This window comes from Chiloscyllium plagiosum, unplaced genomic scaffold, assembly GCF_037043375.1.
Source record: "Chiloscyllium plagiosum isolate Xiang-an unplaced genomic scaffold, Cpla_swu_hap1 HiC_scaffold_50, whole genome shotgun sequence".
NCBI classification, from domain to species: Eukaryota; Metazoa; Chordata; class Chondrichthyes; order Orectolobiformes; family Hemiscylliidae; genus Chiloscyllium; species Chiloscyllium plagiosum.
In genome coordinates this window covers 48832847-48855917 of record NW_028270188.1, presented here as the reverse complement: position 1 = coordinate 48855917, position 23071 = coordinate 48832847, and the positions used below count along the sequence as shown (strand labels likewise).

The 23071-nt window shown below is 51.1% G+C and overlaps 1 protein-coding gene across 1 annotated transcript in view; it reads right to left on the bottom strand.

The window, feature by feature from the left end:
* Positions 1-23071, bottom strand: part of LOC148135297 (atrial natriuretic peptide receptor 1-like) — a 183350-nt gene that overhangs the window by 95965 nt on the left and 64314 nt on the right. Inside the window, exons 8-10 of the mRNA XM_087985107.1 lie at positions 22823-22943; positions 20805-20879; positions 19896-19973 (exon numbers count right to left, since the gene is read on the bottom strand). Of these exons, the coding sequence (XP_087841233.1) occupies positions 19896-19973; positions 20805-20879; positions 22823-22943 (274 nt within the window). The remainder of the gene's footprint in view (positions 1-19895; positions 19974-20804; positions 20880-22822; positions 22944-23071) is intronic.

The following is a 23071-nucleotide window of genomic DNA, read 5'->3' as shown; positions in this document are numbered from 1 at the left end:
TCACTCCTATGACACAAAATCCCAGTGGACCCAAACCCCTTCCCATTTAGTCCCACTGTACAAAATACCAATGGGCCCAAACCCCTTCCGATTCACTCCCACTGTACACAATCCCAATGGACACAAACCCCTTCCCATTCACTCCCACTGTACACAATCCCAATGGACCCAAACCCCTTCCCATTCACTCCCACTGTACACAATCCCAATGGACCCAAACCCCTTCCCATTCACTCCCACTGTAAAAAATCCCAATGGACCCAAACCCCTTCCCATTCACTCCCACTCTACACAATCACAATGTGCCCAAACCCCTTCCCTTTCACTCCCACTGTACACAATCCCAATGGACACAAACCCCTTCCCATTCACTCCCACTGTACACACTCCCAATGGACCCAAACCTCTTCCCATTCCCTCCCACTGTACACAATCCCAATGGACCCAACCCCCTTCCCATTCCCTCCCACTGTACACAATCCCAATGGACCCAAACCCCTTCCCATTCACTCCCACTCTACACAATCACAATGTGCCCAAACCCCTTCCCTTTCACTCCTATGACACAAAATCCCAATGGACCCAAACCCCTTCCCATTTAGTCCCACTGTACACAATCACAATGGGCCCAAACCCCTTCCGATTCACTCCCACTGTACACAATCCCAATGGACACAAACCCCTTCCCATTCACTCCCACTGTGCACAATCCCAATGGACCCAATCCACCTCCCATTCACTCCCACTCTACACAATCCCAATGGACCCAAACCCCTTCCCATTCCCTCCCACTGGACACAATCCCTATTGACCCAAACCACTTCCATTCCCTCCTACTGTACAGAATCACTATCGTCCCAAACCCCTTCCCATTCCCTCCTACTGTACACAAACCCAATGGACCCAAACCCCTTCCCATTCACTCCCACTGTACACAATCCCAATGGACATAAATCACTTCCCATTCACTCCCACTGTACACGATCCCAATGGACCCAAACCCCTTCCCATTCCCTCGCACTGTACATAATCCCAATGGACCCAAATCCCTTCACATTCACTCCCACTCTACACACTCCCAATGGACACAAACCCCTTCCCATTTAATCCAACTGTACACAATCCCAATGGACCCAAATCCCCCTCCCATTCCCTCCCACTATACACAATCCCAATGGAGGCAAACCCCTTCCCATTCACTCCCACTTTACACAATCCCAATGTGTCCAAACCCCTTCCCATTCACTCCCATTTTACACAATCCCAATGGACGCAAACCCCTTCCCACTCACTCCCACTGTACACAATCCCAATGGACCCAAACCCCATCCCATTAACTCCCACAGTACACAATCCCAATGGACCCTAACCCTTCCCACTCACTCCCATTGTACACAATCGCAATGAAGCCAACACCCTTCCCACTCACTCCCACTGTACACAATCCCAATGGACACAAACCCCTTCCCATTCACTCCCATTGTGAATAATCCCAATGGACACAAACCCCTTCCCATTCCCTCCCACTGTACACAATCCCAATGGACACAAACCCCTTCCCAGTCACTCCCACTGTACACAATCCCAATGGACCCAAACCCCTTCCCATTCACTCCCACTGTACACAATCCCAAAGGACCCAAACCCCTTCCCGTTCACTCCCACTCTACACACCCCCAGTGGACATAAACCCGTTCACATTCACTCCCATTGTACACAATCCCAATGGACCCAAAATCCTTCCCAATCCCTCCCACTGTACACAATCCCAATGGACCCAAAATCCTTCCCAATCCCTCCCACTGTACACAATCCCAATGGACCAAAACCCCTTCCCATTCACTCCCATTGGACACAATCCCAATGGACCCAAACCCCTTCCCATTCACTCCCACTGTACACAATCCCAATGGACACAAACCCCTTTCCATTCACTTCCACTGTACACAATCCCAAAGGACCCAAACCCCTTCCCATTCACTCCTACCCTACACACCCCCAATGGACATAAACCCCTTCCCATTCACTCCCACTGTACACAATCCCAATGTGCCCAAACCCTTCCCATTCACTCCCATTGTACACAATCCCAATGGACCCAAAATCCTTCCCAATCCCTCCCACTGTACACAATCCCAATGGACCAAAACCCCTTCCCATTCACTCCCATTGGACACAATCCCAATGGAGCCAAACCCCTTCCCATTCACTCCCACTGTACACAATCCCAATGGACATAAACCCCTTCCCATTCATTCCCACTGTATACAATCCCAATGGACCCAAACACCTTCCCATTCACTCCCACTCTACACAATCCCAATGGACCCAAACACCTTCCCATTCACTGCCATTGTATGCAATCCCAATGAACCCAACTCCCTTCCCATTCGCTCCCACGGCACAAAATTCCAATGGACCCAAACCCCTTCCCATTTAGTCCCACTGTACAAAATACCAATGGGCCCAAACCCCTTCCCATTCACTCCTACTGCACACAATCCCAATGTGTCAAAACCCCTTCCCATTCCCTCCCACTGTACACACTCCCAATGGACCCAAACCCTTTCCCATTCACTCCCACTGTACACAATCCCAATGGAACCAAACCTCTTCCCATTAACTCCCACTGCTCACAATCCCAATGGACACAAACCACATCCTATTCACTCCCACTGTACACAATCCCAATGAACCCAAACCCCTTCCCATTCACTCCCACTGTACACAATCCCAATGGACCCAAACCCCATCCCATTAACTCCCACTGCTCATAATCCCAATGGACACAAACCCCATCCTATTCACTCCCATTGTACACAATCCCAATGATACCAAACCCCTTCCCATTCACTCCCACTGTACACAATCCCAATGGACCCTAACCCCATCCCATTAACTCCCACTGCTCATAATCCCAATGGACACAAACCCCATCCTATTCACTCCCATTGTACACAATCCCAATGACACCAAACCCCTTCCCACTCACTCCCACTGTACACAATCCCAATGAAGCCAACACCCTTCCCATTCACTCCCATTGTACACAATCCCAATGGACACAAACCCCTTCCCATTCACTCCCACTGTACACAATCCCAATGGACCCAAACCCCTTCCCATTCACTCCCATTGGACACAATCCCAATGGACCCAATCCCCCTCTCATTCCTTCCCACTGTACACAATCCCAATGGACACAAACCCCTTCCTATTCACTCCCACTGTACACACACCCAATGGACCTAAACCACTTCCCATTAAATCCCACTGTACACAATCCCAATGGACCCAAACCCCCTCCCATTCCCTCCTACTCTACACGATCCCAATGGAACCAAACGCCTTCCCATTCACTCCCACTGTACACGATCCCAATGGACCAAAATCCCTTTCCATTCACTCCCAATCTACACAATCCCAATTGACCCAAACCCCATTCCCATTCACTCCCACTGTACACCATCCCAATGGACCCAAACCCCTTCCCATTCACTCCCACTGTACACGATCCCAATGGACCAAAACCCCTTTCCATTCACTCCCACTGTACATGATCCCAATGGACCAAAACCCCTTTCCATTCTACACAATCCCAATGGACCCAAACCCCTTTCCATTCACTCCCACTCTACACAATCCCAATGGACCCAAACCCCATTCCCATTCCCTCCCACTGTACACAATCCCAATGGACCCAAACCCCTTCCCATTCACGCCCACTGTTCACAATCCCAATGGACCCAAACCCCTTCCCATTCACTCCAACTGTACACAATCCCAATGGACCCAAACCCCTTCCCATTCACTCCCATTGGACACAATCCCAATGCTCCCAAACCCCTTCCCATTAACCCCCGCTGCACACAATCCCAATGGACCCAAACCACTTCCCATTCCCTCCCACTGTACACAATTCCAATGGACCCAAAGCCCTTCCCATGCAATCCTTCTGTAGACAATCCCAGTGGAACTAAACCCCTTCCCATTCCCTCCCACTGTAAACAATCACAACGTGGGCAAACCCCTTCCCATTCACTCCCACTCCACACTATCTCAATGGACACAAACCCCTTCCCATTAAATCCCACTCTACAAATTCCCAGTGGACCCTAACCCCTTCCCATTCACTCCCACTCTACAAATTCCCAGTGGACACAAACACCCTTCCCATTCACTCCCACTGTACACAATCCCAATGGACACAAACCCGTTCCCATTCACTCCTACTGTACACAATCCCAATGGACCCTCACCCCTTCCCATTCACTCCCACTGTACACAATCCCAATGGACCCTAACCCCTTCCCATTCACTCCCACTGTACACAATCCCAATGGACCCAAACCCCTTCCCATTAAATCCCACTGTACACAATCCCAATGGACCCAAACCCATTCCCATTCACTCCCACTGTACACAATCCCAATGGACTCAAACCCCTTTCCCATTCACTCCCACTGTACACAATCCCAATGGACACAAACCCCTTCCCATTCACTCCCACTGTACACAATCCCAATGGACCCAAACCCCTATCCCATTCACTCCCACTGTACACAATCCCAATGGACACAAACCCCTTCCCATTCACTCCCACTGTACACAATCCCAATGGACACAAACCCCTTCCCATTCACTCCCACTGTACACAATCCCAATGGACCCAAACCCCTTCCCATTCACTCCCACTGTAAAAAATCCCAATGGACCCAAACCCCTTCCCATTCACTCCCACTCTACACAATCACAATGTGCCCAAACCCCTTCCCTTTCACTCCCACTGTACACAATCCCAATGGACACAAACCCCTTCCCATTCACTCCCACTGTAAAAAATCCCAATGGACCCAAACCTCTTCCCATTCCCTCCCACTGTACACAATCCCAATGGACCCAAACCCCTTCCCATTCCCTCCCACTGTACACAATCCCAATGGAACCTTACCCTTCCCATTCACTCCCACTGTACACAATCCCAATGGACCCAAACCCCTTCCCATTCCCTCCCACTGTACACAATCCCAATGGACACAAACCCCTTCCCATTCACTCCCACTGTACACAATCCCAATGGACACAAACCCCTTCCCATTAAATCCCACTGTACACAATCCCAATGGATCCAATCCCCCTCCCATTCCCTCCCACTGTACACAATCCCAATGGAACCAAACGCCTTCCCAATCACTCCCACTGTACACAATCCCAATGGAACCTTACCCTTCCCATTCACTCCCACCGTACACAATCCCAATGGACCCAAAACCCCTTCCCTTTAACTCCCACTGCACACACTCCCAATGGACACAAAACCCTTCCCATTCACTCATATTCTACATACTCCCAATGGACCCAAACTCTTTCCCATTCACTCCCACTGTACACAATCCCAATGGACCCAAACACCTTCCCATTCACTGCCATTGTATGCAATCCCAATGAACCCAACTCCCTTCCCATTCACTCCCATGTACAAAATCCCAATGGACCCAAACCCCTTCCCATTCACTCCCACTCTACACAATCACAATGTGCCCAAACCCCTTCCCTTTCACTCCTATGACACAAAATCCCAGTGGACCCAAACCCCTTCCCATTTAGTCCCACTGTACAAAATACCAATGGGCCCAAACCCCTTCCGATTCACTCCCACTGTACACAATCCCAATCGACACAAACCCCTTCCCATTCACTCCCACTGTACACAATCCCAATGGACCCAAACCCCTTCCCATTCACTCCCACTGTACACAATCCCAATGGACCCAAACCCCTTCCCATTCACTCCCACTGTAAAAAATCCCAATGGAACCAAACCCCTTCCCATTCACTCCCACTCTACACAATCACAATGTGCCCAAACCCCTTCCCTTTCACTCCCACTGTACACAATCCCAATGGTCACAAACCCCTTCCCATTCACTCCCACTGTACACACTCCCAATGGACCCAAACCTCTTCCCATTCCCTCCCACTGTACACAATCCCAATGGACCCAACCCCCTTCCCATTCCCTCCCACTGTACACAATCCCAATGGACCCAAACCCCTTCCCATTCACTCCCACTCTACACAATCACAATGGGCCCAAACCCCTTTCCTTTCACTCCCACTGTACACAATCCCAATGGACACAAACCCCTTCCCATTCCCTCCCACTGTACACAATCCCAATGGACACAAACCCCTTCCCATTCACTCCCACTGTACACAATCCCAATGGACACAAACCCCTTCCCATTCACTCCCACTGTACACAATCCCAATGGACCCAAACCTCTTCCCATTCCCTCCCACTGTACACAATCCCAATGGACCCTAACCCCTTCCCAATCCCTCCCACTGTACACAATCCCAATGGACACAAACCCCTTCCCATTCACTCCCACTGTGCACACTCCCAATGGAACCAAACCTCTTCCCATTCACTCCCACTGTAAAAAATCCCAATGGACCCAAACCCCTTCCCATTCACTCCCACTCTACACAATCACAATGTGCCCAAACCCCTTCCCTTTCACTCCCACTGTACACAATCCCAATGGACACAAACCCCTTCCCATTCACTCCCACTGTAAAAAATCCCAATGGACCCAAACCTCTTCCCATTCCCTCCCACTGTACACAATCCCAATGGATCCAAACCCCTTCCCATTCCCTCCCACTGTACACAATCCCAATGGAACCTTACCCTTCCCATTCACTCCCACTGTACACAATCCCAATGGACCCAAACCCCTTCCCATTCCCTCCCACTGTACACAATCCCAATGGACACAAACCCCTTCCCATTCACTCCCACTGTACACAATCCCAATGGACACAAACCCCTTCCCATTAAATCCCACTGTACACAATCCCAATGGATCCAATCCCCCTCCCATTCCCTCCCACTGTACACAATCCCAATGGAACCAAACGCCTTCCCAATCACTCCCACTGTACACAATCCCAATGGAACCTTACCCTTCCCATTCACTCCCACCGTACACAATCCCAATGGACCCAAAACCCCTTCCCTTTAACTCCCACTGCACACACTCCCAATGGACACAAAACCCTTCCCATTCACTCATATTCTACATACTCCCAATGGACCCAAACTCTTTCCCATTCACTCCCACTGTACACAATCCCAATGGACCCAAACACCTTCCCATTCACTGCCATTGTATGCAATCCCAATGAACCCAACTCCCTTCCCATTCACTCCCATGTACAAAATCCCAATGGACCCAAACCCCTTCCCATTCACTCCCACTCTACACAATCACAATGTGCCCAAACCCCTTCCCTTTCACTCCTATGACACAAAATCCCAGTGGACCCAAACCCCTTCCCATTTAGTCCCACTGTACAAAATACCAATGGGCCCAAACCCCTTCCGATTCACTCCCACTGTACACAATCCCAATGGACACAAACCCCTTCCCATTCACTCCCACTGTACACAATCCCAATGGACCCAAACCCCTTCCCATTCACTCCCACTGTACACAATCCCAATGGACCCAAACCCCTTCCCATTCACTCCCACTGTAAAAAATCCCAATGGACCCAAACCCCTTCCCATTCACTCCCACTCTACACAATCACAATGTGCCCAAACCCCTTCCCTTTCACTCCCACTGTACACAATCCCAATGGTCACAAACCCCTTCCCATTCACTCCCACTGTACACACTCCCAATGGACCCAAACCTCTTCCCATTCCCTCCCACTGTACACAATCCCAATGGACCCAACCCCCTTCCCATTCCCTCCCACTGTACACAATCCCAATGGACCCAAACCCCTTCCCATTCACTCCCACTCTACACAATCACAATGGGCCCAAACCCCTTTCCTTTCACTCCCACTGTACACAATCCCAATGGACACAAACCCCTTCCCATTCCCTCCCACTGTACACAATCCCAATGGACACAAACCCCTTCCCATTCACTCCCACTGTACACAATCCCAATGGACACAAACCCCTTCCCATTCACTCCCACTGTACACAATCCCAATGGACCCAAACCTCTTCCCATTCCCTCCCACTGTACACAATCCCAATGGACCCTAACCCCTTCCCAATCCCTCCCACTGTACACAATCCCAATGGACACAAACCCCTTCCCATTCACTCCCACTGTGCACAATCCCAATGGACCCAAACTCCTTCTATTCACTCCCACTGTACACAATCCCAATGGACCCAAACCCCTTCCCATTCACCCCCACTGTACACAATCCCAATGGACCCAAACCCCTTCCCATTCACTCCCACTGTACACAATCCCAATGGTCCCAAACCCCTTCCCATTCCCTCCCCCTGTACACAATCCCAATGGACCCAAACCCCTTCCCATTCACTCCCACTGTACACAATCCCAATGGTCCCAAACCCCTTCCCATTCCCTCCCCCTGTACACAATCCCAATGGACCAAAACCCCTTCCCATTCACTCCCACTCTACACAATCACAATGTGCCCAAACCCCTTCCCTTTCACTCCTATGACACAAAATCCCAATGGACCCAAACCCCTTCCCATTTAGTCCCACTGTACACAATCACAATGGGCCCAAACCCCTTCCGATTCACTCCCACTGTACACAATCCCAATGGACACAAACCCCTTCCCATTCACTCCCACTGTGCACAATCCCAATGGACCCAATCCACCTCCCATTCACTCCCACTCTACACAATCCCAATGGACCCAAACCCCTTCCCATTCCCTCCCACTGGACACAATCCCTATTGACCCAAACCACTTCCATTCCCTCCTACTGTACAGAATCACTATCGTCCCAAACCCCTTCCCATTCCCTCCTACTGTACACAAACCCAATGGACCCAAACCCCTTCCCATTCACTCCCACTGTACACAATCCCAATGGACATAAATCACTTCCCATTCACTCCCACTGTACACGATCCCAATGGACCCAAACGCCTTCCCATTCCCTCGCACTGTACATAATCCCAATGGACCCAAATCCCTTCACATTCACTCCCACTCTACACACTCCCAATGGACACAAACCCCTTCCCATTTAATCCAACTGTACACAATCCCAATGGACCCAAATCCCCCTCCCATTCCCTCCCACTATACACAATCCCAATGGAGGCAAACCCCTTCCCATTCACTCCCACTTTACACAATCCCAATGTGTCCAAACCCCTTCCCATTCACTCCCATTTTACACAATCCCAATGGACGCAAACTCCTTCCCACTCACTCCCACTGTACACAATCCCAATGGACCCAAACCCCATCCCATTAACTCCCACAGTACACAATCCCAATGGACCCTAACCCTTCCCACTCACTCCCACTGTACACAATCCCAATGGACACAAACCCCTTCCCATTCACTCCCATTGTGAATAATCCCAATGGACACAAACCCCTTCCCATTCCCTCCCACTGTACACAATCCCAATGGACACAAACCCCTTCCCAGTCACTCCCACTGTACACAATCCCAATGGACCCAAACCCCTTCCCATTCACTCCCACTGTACACAATCCCAAAGGACCCAAACCCCTTCCCGTTCACTCCCACTCTACACACCCCCAGTGGACATAAACCCGTTCACATTCACTCCCATTGTACACAATCCCAATGGACCCAAAATCCTTCCCAATCCCTCCCACTGTACACAATCCCAATGGACCCAAAATCCTTCCCAATCCCTCCCACTGTACACAATCCCAATGGACCAAAACCCCTTCCCATTCACTCCCATTGGACACAATCCCAATGGACCCAAACCCCTTCCCATTCACTCCCACTGTACACAATCCCAATGGACACAAACCCCTTTCCATTCACTTCCACTGTACACAATCCCAAAGGACCCAAACCCCTTCCCATTCACTCCTACCCTACACACCCCCAATGGACATAAACCCCTTCCCATTCACTCCCACTGTACACAATCCCAATGTGCCCAAACCCTTCCCATTCACTCCCATTGTACACAATCCCAATGGACCCAAAATCCTTCCCAATCCCTCCCACTGTACACAATCCCAATGGACCAAAACCCCTTCCCATTCACTCCCATTGGACACAATCCCAATGGAGCCAAACCCCTTCCCATTCACTCCCACTGTACACAATCCCAATGGACATAAACCCCTTCCCATTCATTCCCACTGTATACAATCCCAATGGACCCAAACACCTTCCCATTCACTCCCACTCTACACAATCCCAATGGACCCAAACACCTTCCCATTCACTGCCATTGTATGCAATCCCAATGAACCCAACTCCCTTCCCATTCGCTCCCACGGCACAAAATTCCAATGGACCCAAACCCCTTCCCATTTAGTCCCACTGTACAAAATACCAATGGGCCCAAACCCCTTCCCATTCACTCCTACTGCACACAATCCCAATGTGTCAAAACCCCTTCCCATTCCCTCCCACTGTACACACTCCCAATGGACCCAAACCCTTTCCCATTCACTCCCACTGTACACAATCCCAATGGAACCAAACCTCTTCCCATTAACTCCCACTGCTCACAATCCCAATGGACACAAACCACATCCTATTCACTCCCACTGTACACAATCCCAATGAACCCAAACCCCTTCCCATTCACTCCCACTGTACACAATCCCAATGGACCCAAACCCCATCCCATTAACTCCCACTGCTCATAATCCCAATGGACACAAACCCCATCCTATTCACTCCCATTGTACACAATCCCAATGATACCAAACCCCTTCCCATTCACTCCCACTGTACACAATCCCAATGGACCCTAACCCCATCCCATTAACTCCCACTGCTCATAATCCCAATGGACACAAACCCCATCCTATTCACTCCCATTGTACACAATCCCAATGACACCAAACCCCTTCCCACTCACTCCCACTGTACACAATCCCAATGAAGCCAACACCCTTCCCATTCACTCCCATTGTACACAATCCCAATGGACACAAACCCCTTCCCATTCACTCCCACTGTACACAATCCCAATGGACCCAAACCCCTTCCCATTCACTCCCATTGTACACAATCCCAATGGACCAAAACCCCTTCCCATTCACTCCCATTGGACACAATCCCAATGAACCCAATCCCCCTCTCATTCCTTCCCACTGTACACAATCCCAATGGAACCAAATGCCTTCCCATTCACTCCCACTGTACACAATCCCAATGGACACAAACCCCTTCCTATTCACTCCCACTGTACACACACCCAATGGACCTAAACCACTTCCCATTAAATCCCACTGTACACAATCCCAATGGACCCAAACCCCCTCCCATTCCCTCCTACTCTACACGATCCCAATGGAACCAAACGCCTTCCCATTCACTCCCACTGTACACGATCCCAATGGACCAAAATCCCTTTCCATTCACTCCCAATCTACACAATCCCAATTGACCCAAACCCCATTCCCATTCACTCCCACTGTACACCATCCCAATGGACCCAAACCCCTTCCCATTCACTCCCACTGTACACGATCCCAATGGACCAAAACCCCTTTCCATTCACTCCCACTGTACATGATCCCAATGGACCAAAACCCCTTTCCATTCTACACAATCCCAATGGACCCAAACCCCTTTCCATTCACTCCCACTCTACACAATCCCAATGGACCCAAACCCCATTCCCATTCCCTCCCACTGTACACAATCCCAATGGACCCAAACCCCTTCCCATTCACGCCCACTGTTCACAATCCCAATGGACCCAAACCCCTTCCCATTCACTCCAACTGTACACAATCCCAATGGACCCAAACCCCTTCCCATTCACTCCCATTGGACACAATCGCAATGCTCCCAAACCCCTTCCCATTAAGCCCCGCTGCACACAATCCCAATGGACCCAAACCACTTCCCATTCCCTCCCACTGTACACAATTCCAATGGACCCAAAGCCCTTCCCATGCAATCCTTCTGTAGACAATCCCAGTGGAACTAAACCCCTTCCCATTCCCTCCCACTGTAAACAATCACAACGTGGGCAAACCCCTTCCCATTCACTCCCACTCCACACTATCTCAATACACACAAACCCCTTCCCATTAAATCCCACTCTACAAATTCCCAGTGGACCCTAACCCCTTCCCATTCACTCCCACTCTACAAATTCCCAGTGGACACAAACACCCTTCCCATTCACTCCCACTGTACACAATCCCAATGGACACAAACCCCTTCCCATTCACTCCTACTGTACACAATCCCAATGGACCCTCACCCCTTCCCATTCACTCCCACTGTACACAATCCCAATGGACCCTAACCCCTTCCCATTCACTCCCACTGTACACAATCCCAATGGACCCAAACCCCTTCCCATTAAATCCCACTGTACACAATCCCAATGGACCCAAACCCATTCCCATTCACTCCCACTGTACACAATCCCAATGGACTCAAACCCCTTTCCCATTCACTCCCACTGTACACAATCCCAATGGACACAAACCCCTTCCCATTCACTCCCACTGTACACAATCCCAATGGACCCAAACCCCTATCCCATTCACTCCCACTGTAAACAATCCCAATGGACACAAACCCCTTCCCATTCACTCCCACTGTACACAATCCCAATGGACACAAACCCCTTCCCATTCACTCCCACTGTACACAATCCCAATGGACCCAAACCCCTTCCCATTCACTCCCACTGTAAAAAATCCCAATGGACCCAAACCCCTTCCCATTCACTCCCACTCTACACAATCACAATGTGCCCAAACCCCTTCCCTTTCACTCCCACTGTACACAATCCCAATTGACACAAACCCCTTCCCATTCACTCCCACTGTAAAAAATCCCAATGGACCCAAACCTCTTCCCATTCCCTCCCACTGTACACAATCCCAATGGACCCAAACCCCTTCCCATTCCCTCCCACTGTACACAATCCCAATGGAACCTTACCCTTCCCATTCACTCCCACTGTACACAATCCCAATGGACCCAAACCCCTTCCCATTCCCTCCCACTGTACACAATCCCAATGGACACAAACCCCTTCCCATTCACTCCCACTGTACACAATCCCAATGGACACAAACCCCTTCCCATTAAATCCCACTGTACACAATCCCAATGGATCCAATCCCCCTCCCATTCCCTCCCACTGTACACAATCCCAATGGAACCAAACGCCTTCCCAATCACTCCCACTGTACACAATCCCAATGGAACCTTACCCTTCCCATTCACTCCCACCGTACACAATCCCAATGGACCCAAAACCCCTTCCCTTTAACTCCCACTGCACACACTCCCAATGGACACAAAACCCTTCCCATTCACTCATATTCTACATACTCCCAATGGACCCAAACTCTTTCCCATTCACTCCCACTGTACACAATCCCAATGGACCCAAACACCTTCCCATTCACTGCCATTGTATGCAATCCCAATGAACCCAACTCCCTTCCCATTCACTCCCATGTACAAAATCCCAATGGACCCAAACCCCTTCCCATTCACTCCCACTCTACACAATCACAATGTGCCCAAACCCCTTCCCTTTCACTCCTATGACACAAAATCCCAGTGGACCCAAACCCCTTCCCATTTAGTCCCACTGTACAAAATACCAATGGGCCCAAACCCCTTCCGATTCACTCCCACTGTACACAATCCCAATGGACACAAACCCCTTCCCATTCACTCCCACTGTACACAATCCCAATGGACCCAAACCCCTTCCCATTCACTCCCACTGTACACAATCCCAATGGACCCAAACCCCTTCCCATTCACTCCCACTGTAAAAAATCCCAATGGACCCAAACCCCTTCCCATTCACTCCCACTCTACACAATCACAATGTGCCCAAACCCCTTCCCTTTCACTCCCACTGTACACAATCCCAATGGACACAAACCCCTTCCCATTCACTCCCACTGTACACACTCCCAATGGACCCAAACCTCTTCCCATTCCCTCCCACTGTACACAATCCCAATGGACCCAACCCCCTTCCCATTCCCTCCCACTGTACACAATCCCAATGGACCCAAACCCCTTCCCATTCACTCCCACTCTACACAATCACAATGGGCCCAAACCCCTTTCCTTTCACTCCCACTGTACACAATCCCAATGGACACAAACCCCTTCCCATTCCCTCCCACTGTACACAATCCCAATGGACACAAACCCCTTCCCATTCACTCCCACTGTACACAATCCCAATGGACACAAACCCCTTCCCATTCACTCCCACTGTACACAATCCCAATGGACCCAAACCTCTTCCCATTCCCTCCCACTGTACACAATCCCAATGGACCCAAACCCCTTCCCAATCCCTCCCACTGTACACAATCCCAATGGACACAAACCCCTTCCCATTCACTCCCACTGTGCACAATCCCAATGGACCCAAACTCCTTCTATTCACTCCCACTGTACACAATCCCAATGGACCCAAACCCCTTCCTATTCACCCCCACTGTACACAATCCCAATGGACCCAAACCCCTTCCCATTCACTCCCACTGTACACAATCCCAATGGTCCCAAACCCCTTCCCATTCCCTCCCCCTGTACACAATCCCAATGGACCAAAACCCCTTCCCATTCACTCCCACTCTACACAATCACAATGTGCCCAAACCCCTTCCCTTTCACTCCTATGACACAAAATCCCAATGGACCCAAACCCCTTCCCATTTAGTCCCACTGTACACAATCACAATGGGCCCAAACCCCTTCCGATTCACTCCCACTGTACACAATCCCAATGGACACAAACCCCTTCCCATTCACTCCCACTGTGCACAATCCCAATGGACCCAATCCACCTCCCATTCACTCCCACTCTACACAATCCCAATGGACCCAAACCCCTTCCCATTCCCTCCCACTGGACACAATCCCTATTGACCCAAACCACTTCCATTCCCTCCTACTGTACAGAATCACTATCGTCCCAAACCCCTTCCCATTCCCTCCTACTGTACACAAACCCAATGGACCCAAACCCCTTCCCATTCACTCCCACTGTACACAATCCCAATGGACATAAATCACTTCCCATTCACTCCCACTGTACACGATCCCAATGGACCCAAACCCCTTCCCATTCCCTCGCACTGTACATAATCCCAATGGACCCAAATCCCTTCACATTCACTCCCACTCTACACACTCCCAATGGACACAAACCCCTTCCCATTTAATCCAACTGTACACAATCCCAATGGACCCAAATCCCCCTCCCATTCCCTCCCACTATACACAATCCCAATGGAGGCAAACCCCTTCCCATTCACTCCCACTTTACACAATCCCAATGTGTCCAAACCCCTTCCCATTCACTCCCATTTTACACAATCCCAATGGACGCAAACCCCTTCCCACTCACTCCCACTGTACACAATCCCAATGGACCCAAACCCCATCCCATTAACTCCCACAGTACACAATCCCAATGGACCCTAACCCTTCCCACTCACTCCCATTGTACACAATCGCAATGAAGCCAACACCCTTCCCACTCACTCCCACTGTACACAATCCCAATGGACACAAACCCCTTCCCATTCACTCCCATTGTGAATAATCCCAATGGACACAAACCCCTTCCCATTCCCTCCCACTGTACACAATCCCAATGGACACAAACCCCTTCCCAGTCACTCCCACTGTACACAATCCCAATGGACCCAAACCCCTTCCCATTCACTCCCACTGTACACAATCCCAAAGGACCCAAACCCCTTCCCGTTCACTCCCACTCTACACACCCCCAGTGGACATAAACCCGTTCACATTCACTCCCATTGTACACAATCCCAATGGACCCAAAATCCTTCCCAATCCCTCCCACTGTACACAATCCCAATGGACCCAAAATCCTTCCCAATCCCTCCCACTGTACACAATCCCAATGGACCAAAACCCCTTCCCATTCACTCCCATTGGACACAATCCCAATGGACCCAAACCCCTTCCCATTCACTCCCACTGTACACAATCCCAATGGACACAAACCCCTTTCCATTCACTTCCACTGTACACAATCCCAAAGGACCCAAACCCCTTCCCATTCACTCCTACCCTACACACCCCCAATGGACATAAACCCCTTCCCATTCACTCCCACTGTACACAATCCCAATGTGCCCAAACCCTTCCCATTCACTCCCATTGTACACAATCCCAATGGACCCAAAATCCTTCCCAATCCCTCCCACTGTACACAATCCCAATGGACCAAAACCCCTTCCCATTCACTCCCATTGGACACAATCCCAATGGAGCCAAACCCCTTCCCATTCACTCCCACTGTACACAATCCCAATGGACATAAACCCCTTCCCATTCATTCCCACTGTATACAATCCCAATGGACCCAAACACCTTCCCATTCACTCCCACTCTACACAATCCCAATGGACCCAAACACCTTCCCATTCACTGCCATTGTATGCAATCCCAATGAACCCAACTCCCTTCCCATTCGCTCCCACGGCACAAAATTCCAATGGACCCAAACCCCTTCCCATTTAGTCCCACTGTACAAAATACCAATGGGCCCAAACCCCTTCCCATTCACTCCTACTGCACACAATCCCAATGTGTCAAAACCCCTTCCCATTCCCTCCCACTGTACACACTCCCAATGGACCCAAACCCTTTCCCATTCACTCCCACTGTACACAATCCCAATGGAACCAAACCTCTTCCCATTAACTCCCACTGCTCACAATCCCAATGGACACAAACCACATCCTATTCACTCCCACTGTACACAATCCCAATGAACCCAAACCCCTTCCCATTCACTCCCACTGTACACAATCCCAATGGACCCAAACCCCATCCCATTAACTCCCACTGCTCATAATCCCAATGGACACAAACCCCATCCTATTCACTCCCATTGTACACAATCCCAATGATACCAAACCCCTTCCCATTCACTCCCACTGTACACAATCCCAATGGACCCTAACCCCATCCCATTAACTCCCACTGCTCATAATCCCAATGGACACAAACCCCATCCTATTCACTCCCATTGTACACAATCCCAATGACACCAAACCCCTTCCCACTCACTCCCACTGTACACAATCCCAATGAAGCCAACACCCTTCCCATTCACTCCCATTGTACACAATCCCAATGGACACAAACCCCTTCCCATTCACTCCCACTGTACACAATCCCAATGGACCCAAACCCCTTCCCATTCACTCCCATTGTACACAATCCCAATGGACCAAAACCCCTTCCCATTCACTCCCATTGGACACAATCCCAATGGACCCAATCCCCCTCTCATTCCTTCCCACTGTACACAATCCCAATGGAACCAAATGCCTTCCCATTCACTCCCACTGTACACAATCCCAATGGACACAAACCCCTTCCTATTCACTCCCACTGTACACACACCCAATGGACCTAAACCACTTCCCATTAAATCCCACTGTACACAATCCCAATGGACCCAAACCCCCTCCCATTCCCTCCTACTCTACACGATCCCAATGGAACCAAACGCCTTCCCATTCACTCCCACTGTACACGATCCCAATGGACCAAAATCCCTTTCCATTCACTCCCAATCTACACAATCCCAATTGACCCAAACCCCATTCCCATTCACTCCCACTGTACACCATCCCAATGGACCCAAACCCCTTCCCATTCACTCCCACTGTACACGATCCCAATGGACCAAAACCCCTTTCCATTCACTCCCACTGTACATGATCCCAATGGACCAAAACCCCTTTCCATTCTACACAATCCCAATGGACCCAAACCCCTTTCCATTCACTCCCACTCTACACAATCCCAATGGACCCAAACCCCATTCCCATTCCCTCCCACTGTACACAATCCCAATGGACCCAAACCCCTTCCCATTCACGCCCACTGTTCACAATCCCAATGGACCCAAACCCCTTCCCATTCACTCCAACTGTACACAATCCCAATGGACCCAAACCCCTTCCCATTCACTCCCATTGGACACAATCGCAATGCTCCCAAACCCCTTCCCATTAACCCCTGCTGCACACAATCCCAATGGACCCAAACCACTTCCCATTCCCTCCCACTGTACACAATTCCAATGGACCCAAAGCCCTTCCCATGCAATCCTTCTGTAGACAATCCCAGTGGAACTAAACCCCTTCCCATTCCCTCCCACTGTAAACAATCACAACGTGGGCAAACCCCTTCCCATTCACTCCCACTCCACACTATCTCAATGGACACAAACCCCTTCCCATTAAATCCCACTCTACAAATTCCCAGTGGACCCTAACCCCTTCCCATTCACTCCCACTCTACAAATTCCCAGTGGACACAAACACCCTTCCCATTCACTCCCACTGTACACAATCCCAATGGACACAAACCCCTTCCCATTCACTCCTACTGTACACAATCCCAATGGACCCTCACCCCTTCCCATTCACTCCCACTGTACACAATCCCAATGGACCCAAACCCCTTCCCATTCACTCCCACTGTACACAATCCCAATGGACCCAAACCCCTTCCCATTCATTCCCACTGTACACAATCCCAATGGACCCAAACCCCTTCCCATTCACTCCCACTCTACACAATCACAATGAGCCCAAAGCCCTTCCCATTCACTCCCACTGTACACTATCTCAATGGACACAAACCCCTTCCCATTCACTCCCACTGTACACAATCCCAATGGACACAAACCCCTTCCCATTCACTCCCACTCTACACAATCCCAATGGACACAAACCCCTTCCCATTCACTCCCACTCTACAAATTCCCAGTGGACCCAAACACCCTTCCCATTCACTCCCACTGTACACAATCCCAATGGACCCTAACCCCTTCCCATTCTATCCCACTGTACACAATCCCAATGGACCCTAACCCCTTCCCATTCACTCCCACTGTACACTATCTCAATGGACACAATCCCCTTCCCATTCACTCCCACTGTACACAATCCCAATGGACCCAAACCTCTTCCCATTCACTCCCACTCTACACAATCCCAATGGACCCAGGCCCATTCCCATTCACTCTCACTCTACACAACCCCAATGGACACAAACCCCTTCCCATTCCCTCCCACTGTACACAATCCCAATGGATCCAAACCCCTTCCCATTCACTCCCACCGTACACAATTTCAATGGACCCAGACCCCTTCTCATTCACTCCCACTCTAAACAATCCCAATGGACACAAACCCCTTCCCATTCACTCCCACTGTACACAATCCCAATGGACCCAAACCTCTTCCCATTCACTCCCACTGTACACAATCCCAATGGACCCAAACCCCTTCCGATTCACTCCCACTGTACACAATCCCAATGGACCCAAACCCCTTCCCATTCCCTCCCACCGTACACAATCCCAATGGACCCAAACCCCTTCCCATTCACTCCCACTGTACACAAGCCCAATGGACCCAAACCTCTTCCCATTCACTCCCACTGTACACAATCCCAATGGACCCAAACCCCTTCCCATTCCCTCCCACTCTACACAATCCCAATGGACACAAACCCCTTCCCATTCACTCCCACTGTACACAATCCCAATGGACCCAAACCCCTTCCCATTCACTCCCACTGTACACAATCCCAATGGACCCTAACCCCTTCCCATTCACTCCCACTGTACACAATCCCAATGGACCCAAACGCCTTCCCATTCACTCCCACTCTACACAATCCCAATGGACACAAACCCCTTCCCATTCACTCCCACTCTACACAATCCCAATGGACACAAACCCCTTCCCATTCACTCCCACTGTGCACAATCCCAATGGACCCAGACCATTTCTCAATCACTCAGAGAGAGAGTGTGATGGAAAATGGAAGACACTGCTCTGAGACGTACGTGTTTGAGCTCGAAAAGCACATTGCGAGTGAGTTCCACCCTTTTCTGGTTGATGTGTTTAATGGCCACAACATTTCCCTACGGAGAGAAACCAGAGGAGATCAGGAATCGGAAGCAGGCTGTTGTAGATGTGAGGAGGTGACCCGTCCCTCAGAGTGTTAATGGGCAGCTTGGTCATGGACACTCTCTAACAGCCATATCCTCTTCATCACATGGAGTACCACCGTTCCGACTGCTCATCAGGGTCTGCCAGTGCCCACTCACCCGGACACACCCGGGCATCCGGTCTCCATCCCATCATCCCAGTCTGCATCTCGGACATTAACACCCCACCACTCCCCGTGGGAGCGAGTCCCCCATTTTTCCCCCACTCCCCGTGGGCGCGTGTCCCCCATTCTCCCCCCACTCCCCGTGGGAGCGAGTCCCCCATTTTCCCCCCACTCCCCTTGGGCGCGTGTCCCCCATTCTCCCCCCACTCCCCGTGGGAGCGAGTCCCCCATTTTCCCCCCACTCCCCTTGGGCGCGTGTCCCCCATTCTCCCCCCACTCCCCGTGGGAGCGAGTCCCCCATTTTCCCCCCACTCCCCTTGGGCGCGAGTCCCCCATTCTCCCCCCACTCTCCGTGGGAGCGAATCCCCCATTCTCCCCCCACTCCCCGTGGGAGCGAGTCCCCCATTTTCCCCCCACTCCCCGTGGGAGTGAGTCCCCCCATTCTCCCCCCCCCACTCCCCGTGGGAGCGAGTCCCCCCATTCTCCCCCCCCCACTCCCCGTGGGAGCGAGACCCCCATTCTCCCCCCACTGCTGGGGAAGTGGGGGACCCCAGCAGTTGCTGTGCTGTTGTGTGACCCACCAATGCCCGATGAGGTGATCCCACAGGGAGGTTCGGTGACGTTGCCTGTGATGCCCTACCTTGTAATACGCCGTCTTTGCAAAGACCTGGCATTGCCCATCGCTTGGCACCTGTAAGCCACCATTCGAACCACGCTGCAAGAGACCAATTGGTGTCAAATTCAAACTTCCTTCAAACCAGCCCCACCCCCCTTGTCCCTGGGGGTCCCACCCCCTGACCCTGGGGGATCCCACCCCCTGTCCCTGGGGGATCCCACCCCCCTGTCCTTGGGGTATCCCACCCCCTGTCCCTGGGGGATCCCACCCCCCTGTCCTTGGGGTATCCCACCCCCTGTCCCTGGGGGATCCCACTCCCTGACCCTGGGGGATCCCACCCCCTGACCCTGGGGGACCTCACCCCCTGACCCTGGGGTATCCCACCCCCCTGGCCCTAGGGGTCCCACCCCCTGACCCTGGGGGATCCCACCCCCCTGTCCTTGGGGTATCCCACCCCCTGTCCCTGGGGGATCCCACCCCCCTGTCCCTGGGGGAGTTCACATACACACGAACACCCACACACACATACACACACATGCACAGACACACAGACATACACAGACACACAGACACAGACAAACACACAGACACAGACACAAGCACATACTAACACACACACATACATACACAAAGACAGACACACACACAAACACACACATACACACACACACACTCACAAAGACACACATACACGCATACACAGACACACACTCACACACATACAGACACACACACACTAACACACATACACGCATACGCACACACAGACTCAGACACACACACAGACACACACACACCCACACACACTCACACACACACATACACACAGACACACTCACACACACACAAACACACACACACTCACACACACACATACACACCCACACACACTCACACACACACATACACACAGACGTACACTCACATACACACAGACACACACAGACACACACACACACTCACACACACATACACCCACACACCCACACACACTCACACACACACACTCACACACATACACACCCACACACACATACACACACTCACACACACACATACACACCCACACACACTCACACACACACAAACACACACTCACACACAAACAGACACACACATCCACACACACAGACACAGATACATACACACACACACACACTCACACACAAACAGACACACACATCCACACACACAGACACAGGCACACACACAGACATATACACACACACACACACAGACACACACCCACACAGACACACGCACTCACACACACACAGACACCCACCCACACAAACAGACACACACATCCACACACACAGACACAGACACACACACAGACATACACACTCACACACACACCCACACACACACAGAAACACACCCACACAGACACACCCACTCACACACACACACACATCCACACACACAGACACATACACACCCACACAGACACACACACACTCACACACATACACACCCACACACACTCACACACACATACACACACTCACACACACACATACACACCCACACACACTCACACACACACACACACTCACACACACACACTCACACACAAACAGACACACAGACACAGATACATACACACCCACACACACTCACACACACACACACAAACAGACACACACATCCACACACACAGACACAGATACATACACACCCACACACACTCACACACACACACACACACTCACACACAAACAGACACACACATCCACACACACAGACACAGATACATACACACCCACACACACTCACACACACACACACACACACACACAAACAGACACACACATCCACACACACAGACACCGATACATACACACCCACACACACTCACACACACACACACACACACAAACAGACACACACATCCACACACACAGACACAGATACATACACACCCACACACACTCACACACACACACACACACACAGACACAGACGCAGACACACACCCACCCACACCCACACACACAGACACGGCCCCTGACAGACACCGCTGCCCTCCCCATACCCACCAGGGACAGGGTCAGCTTGCTGCCTGTGCTCCACAGGGTCTTCTCCAAGCTGCTGAAGTGAATGTCCTCCGAGCGGATCCTCCACAGCTCACTCGCCAGCTCCTTCTCCAGCTTGAACTTTCTACAGCAGGACATCACAACCCGAGAGTGAGGGGAACACCATGCCGTCAAACTCCCCACAACAACAACAACGGTGCGAGACCGCCGAGCTCGGAGCTGCACAGGGAGCCTGGGTCCACCCCACAGTCA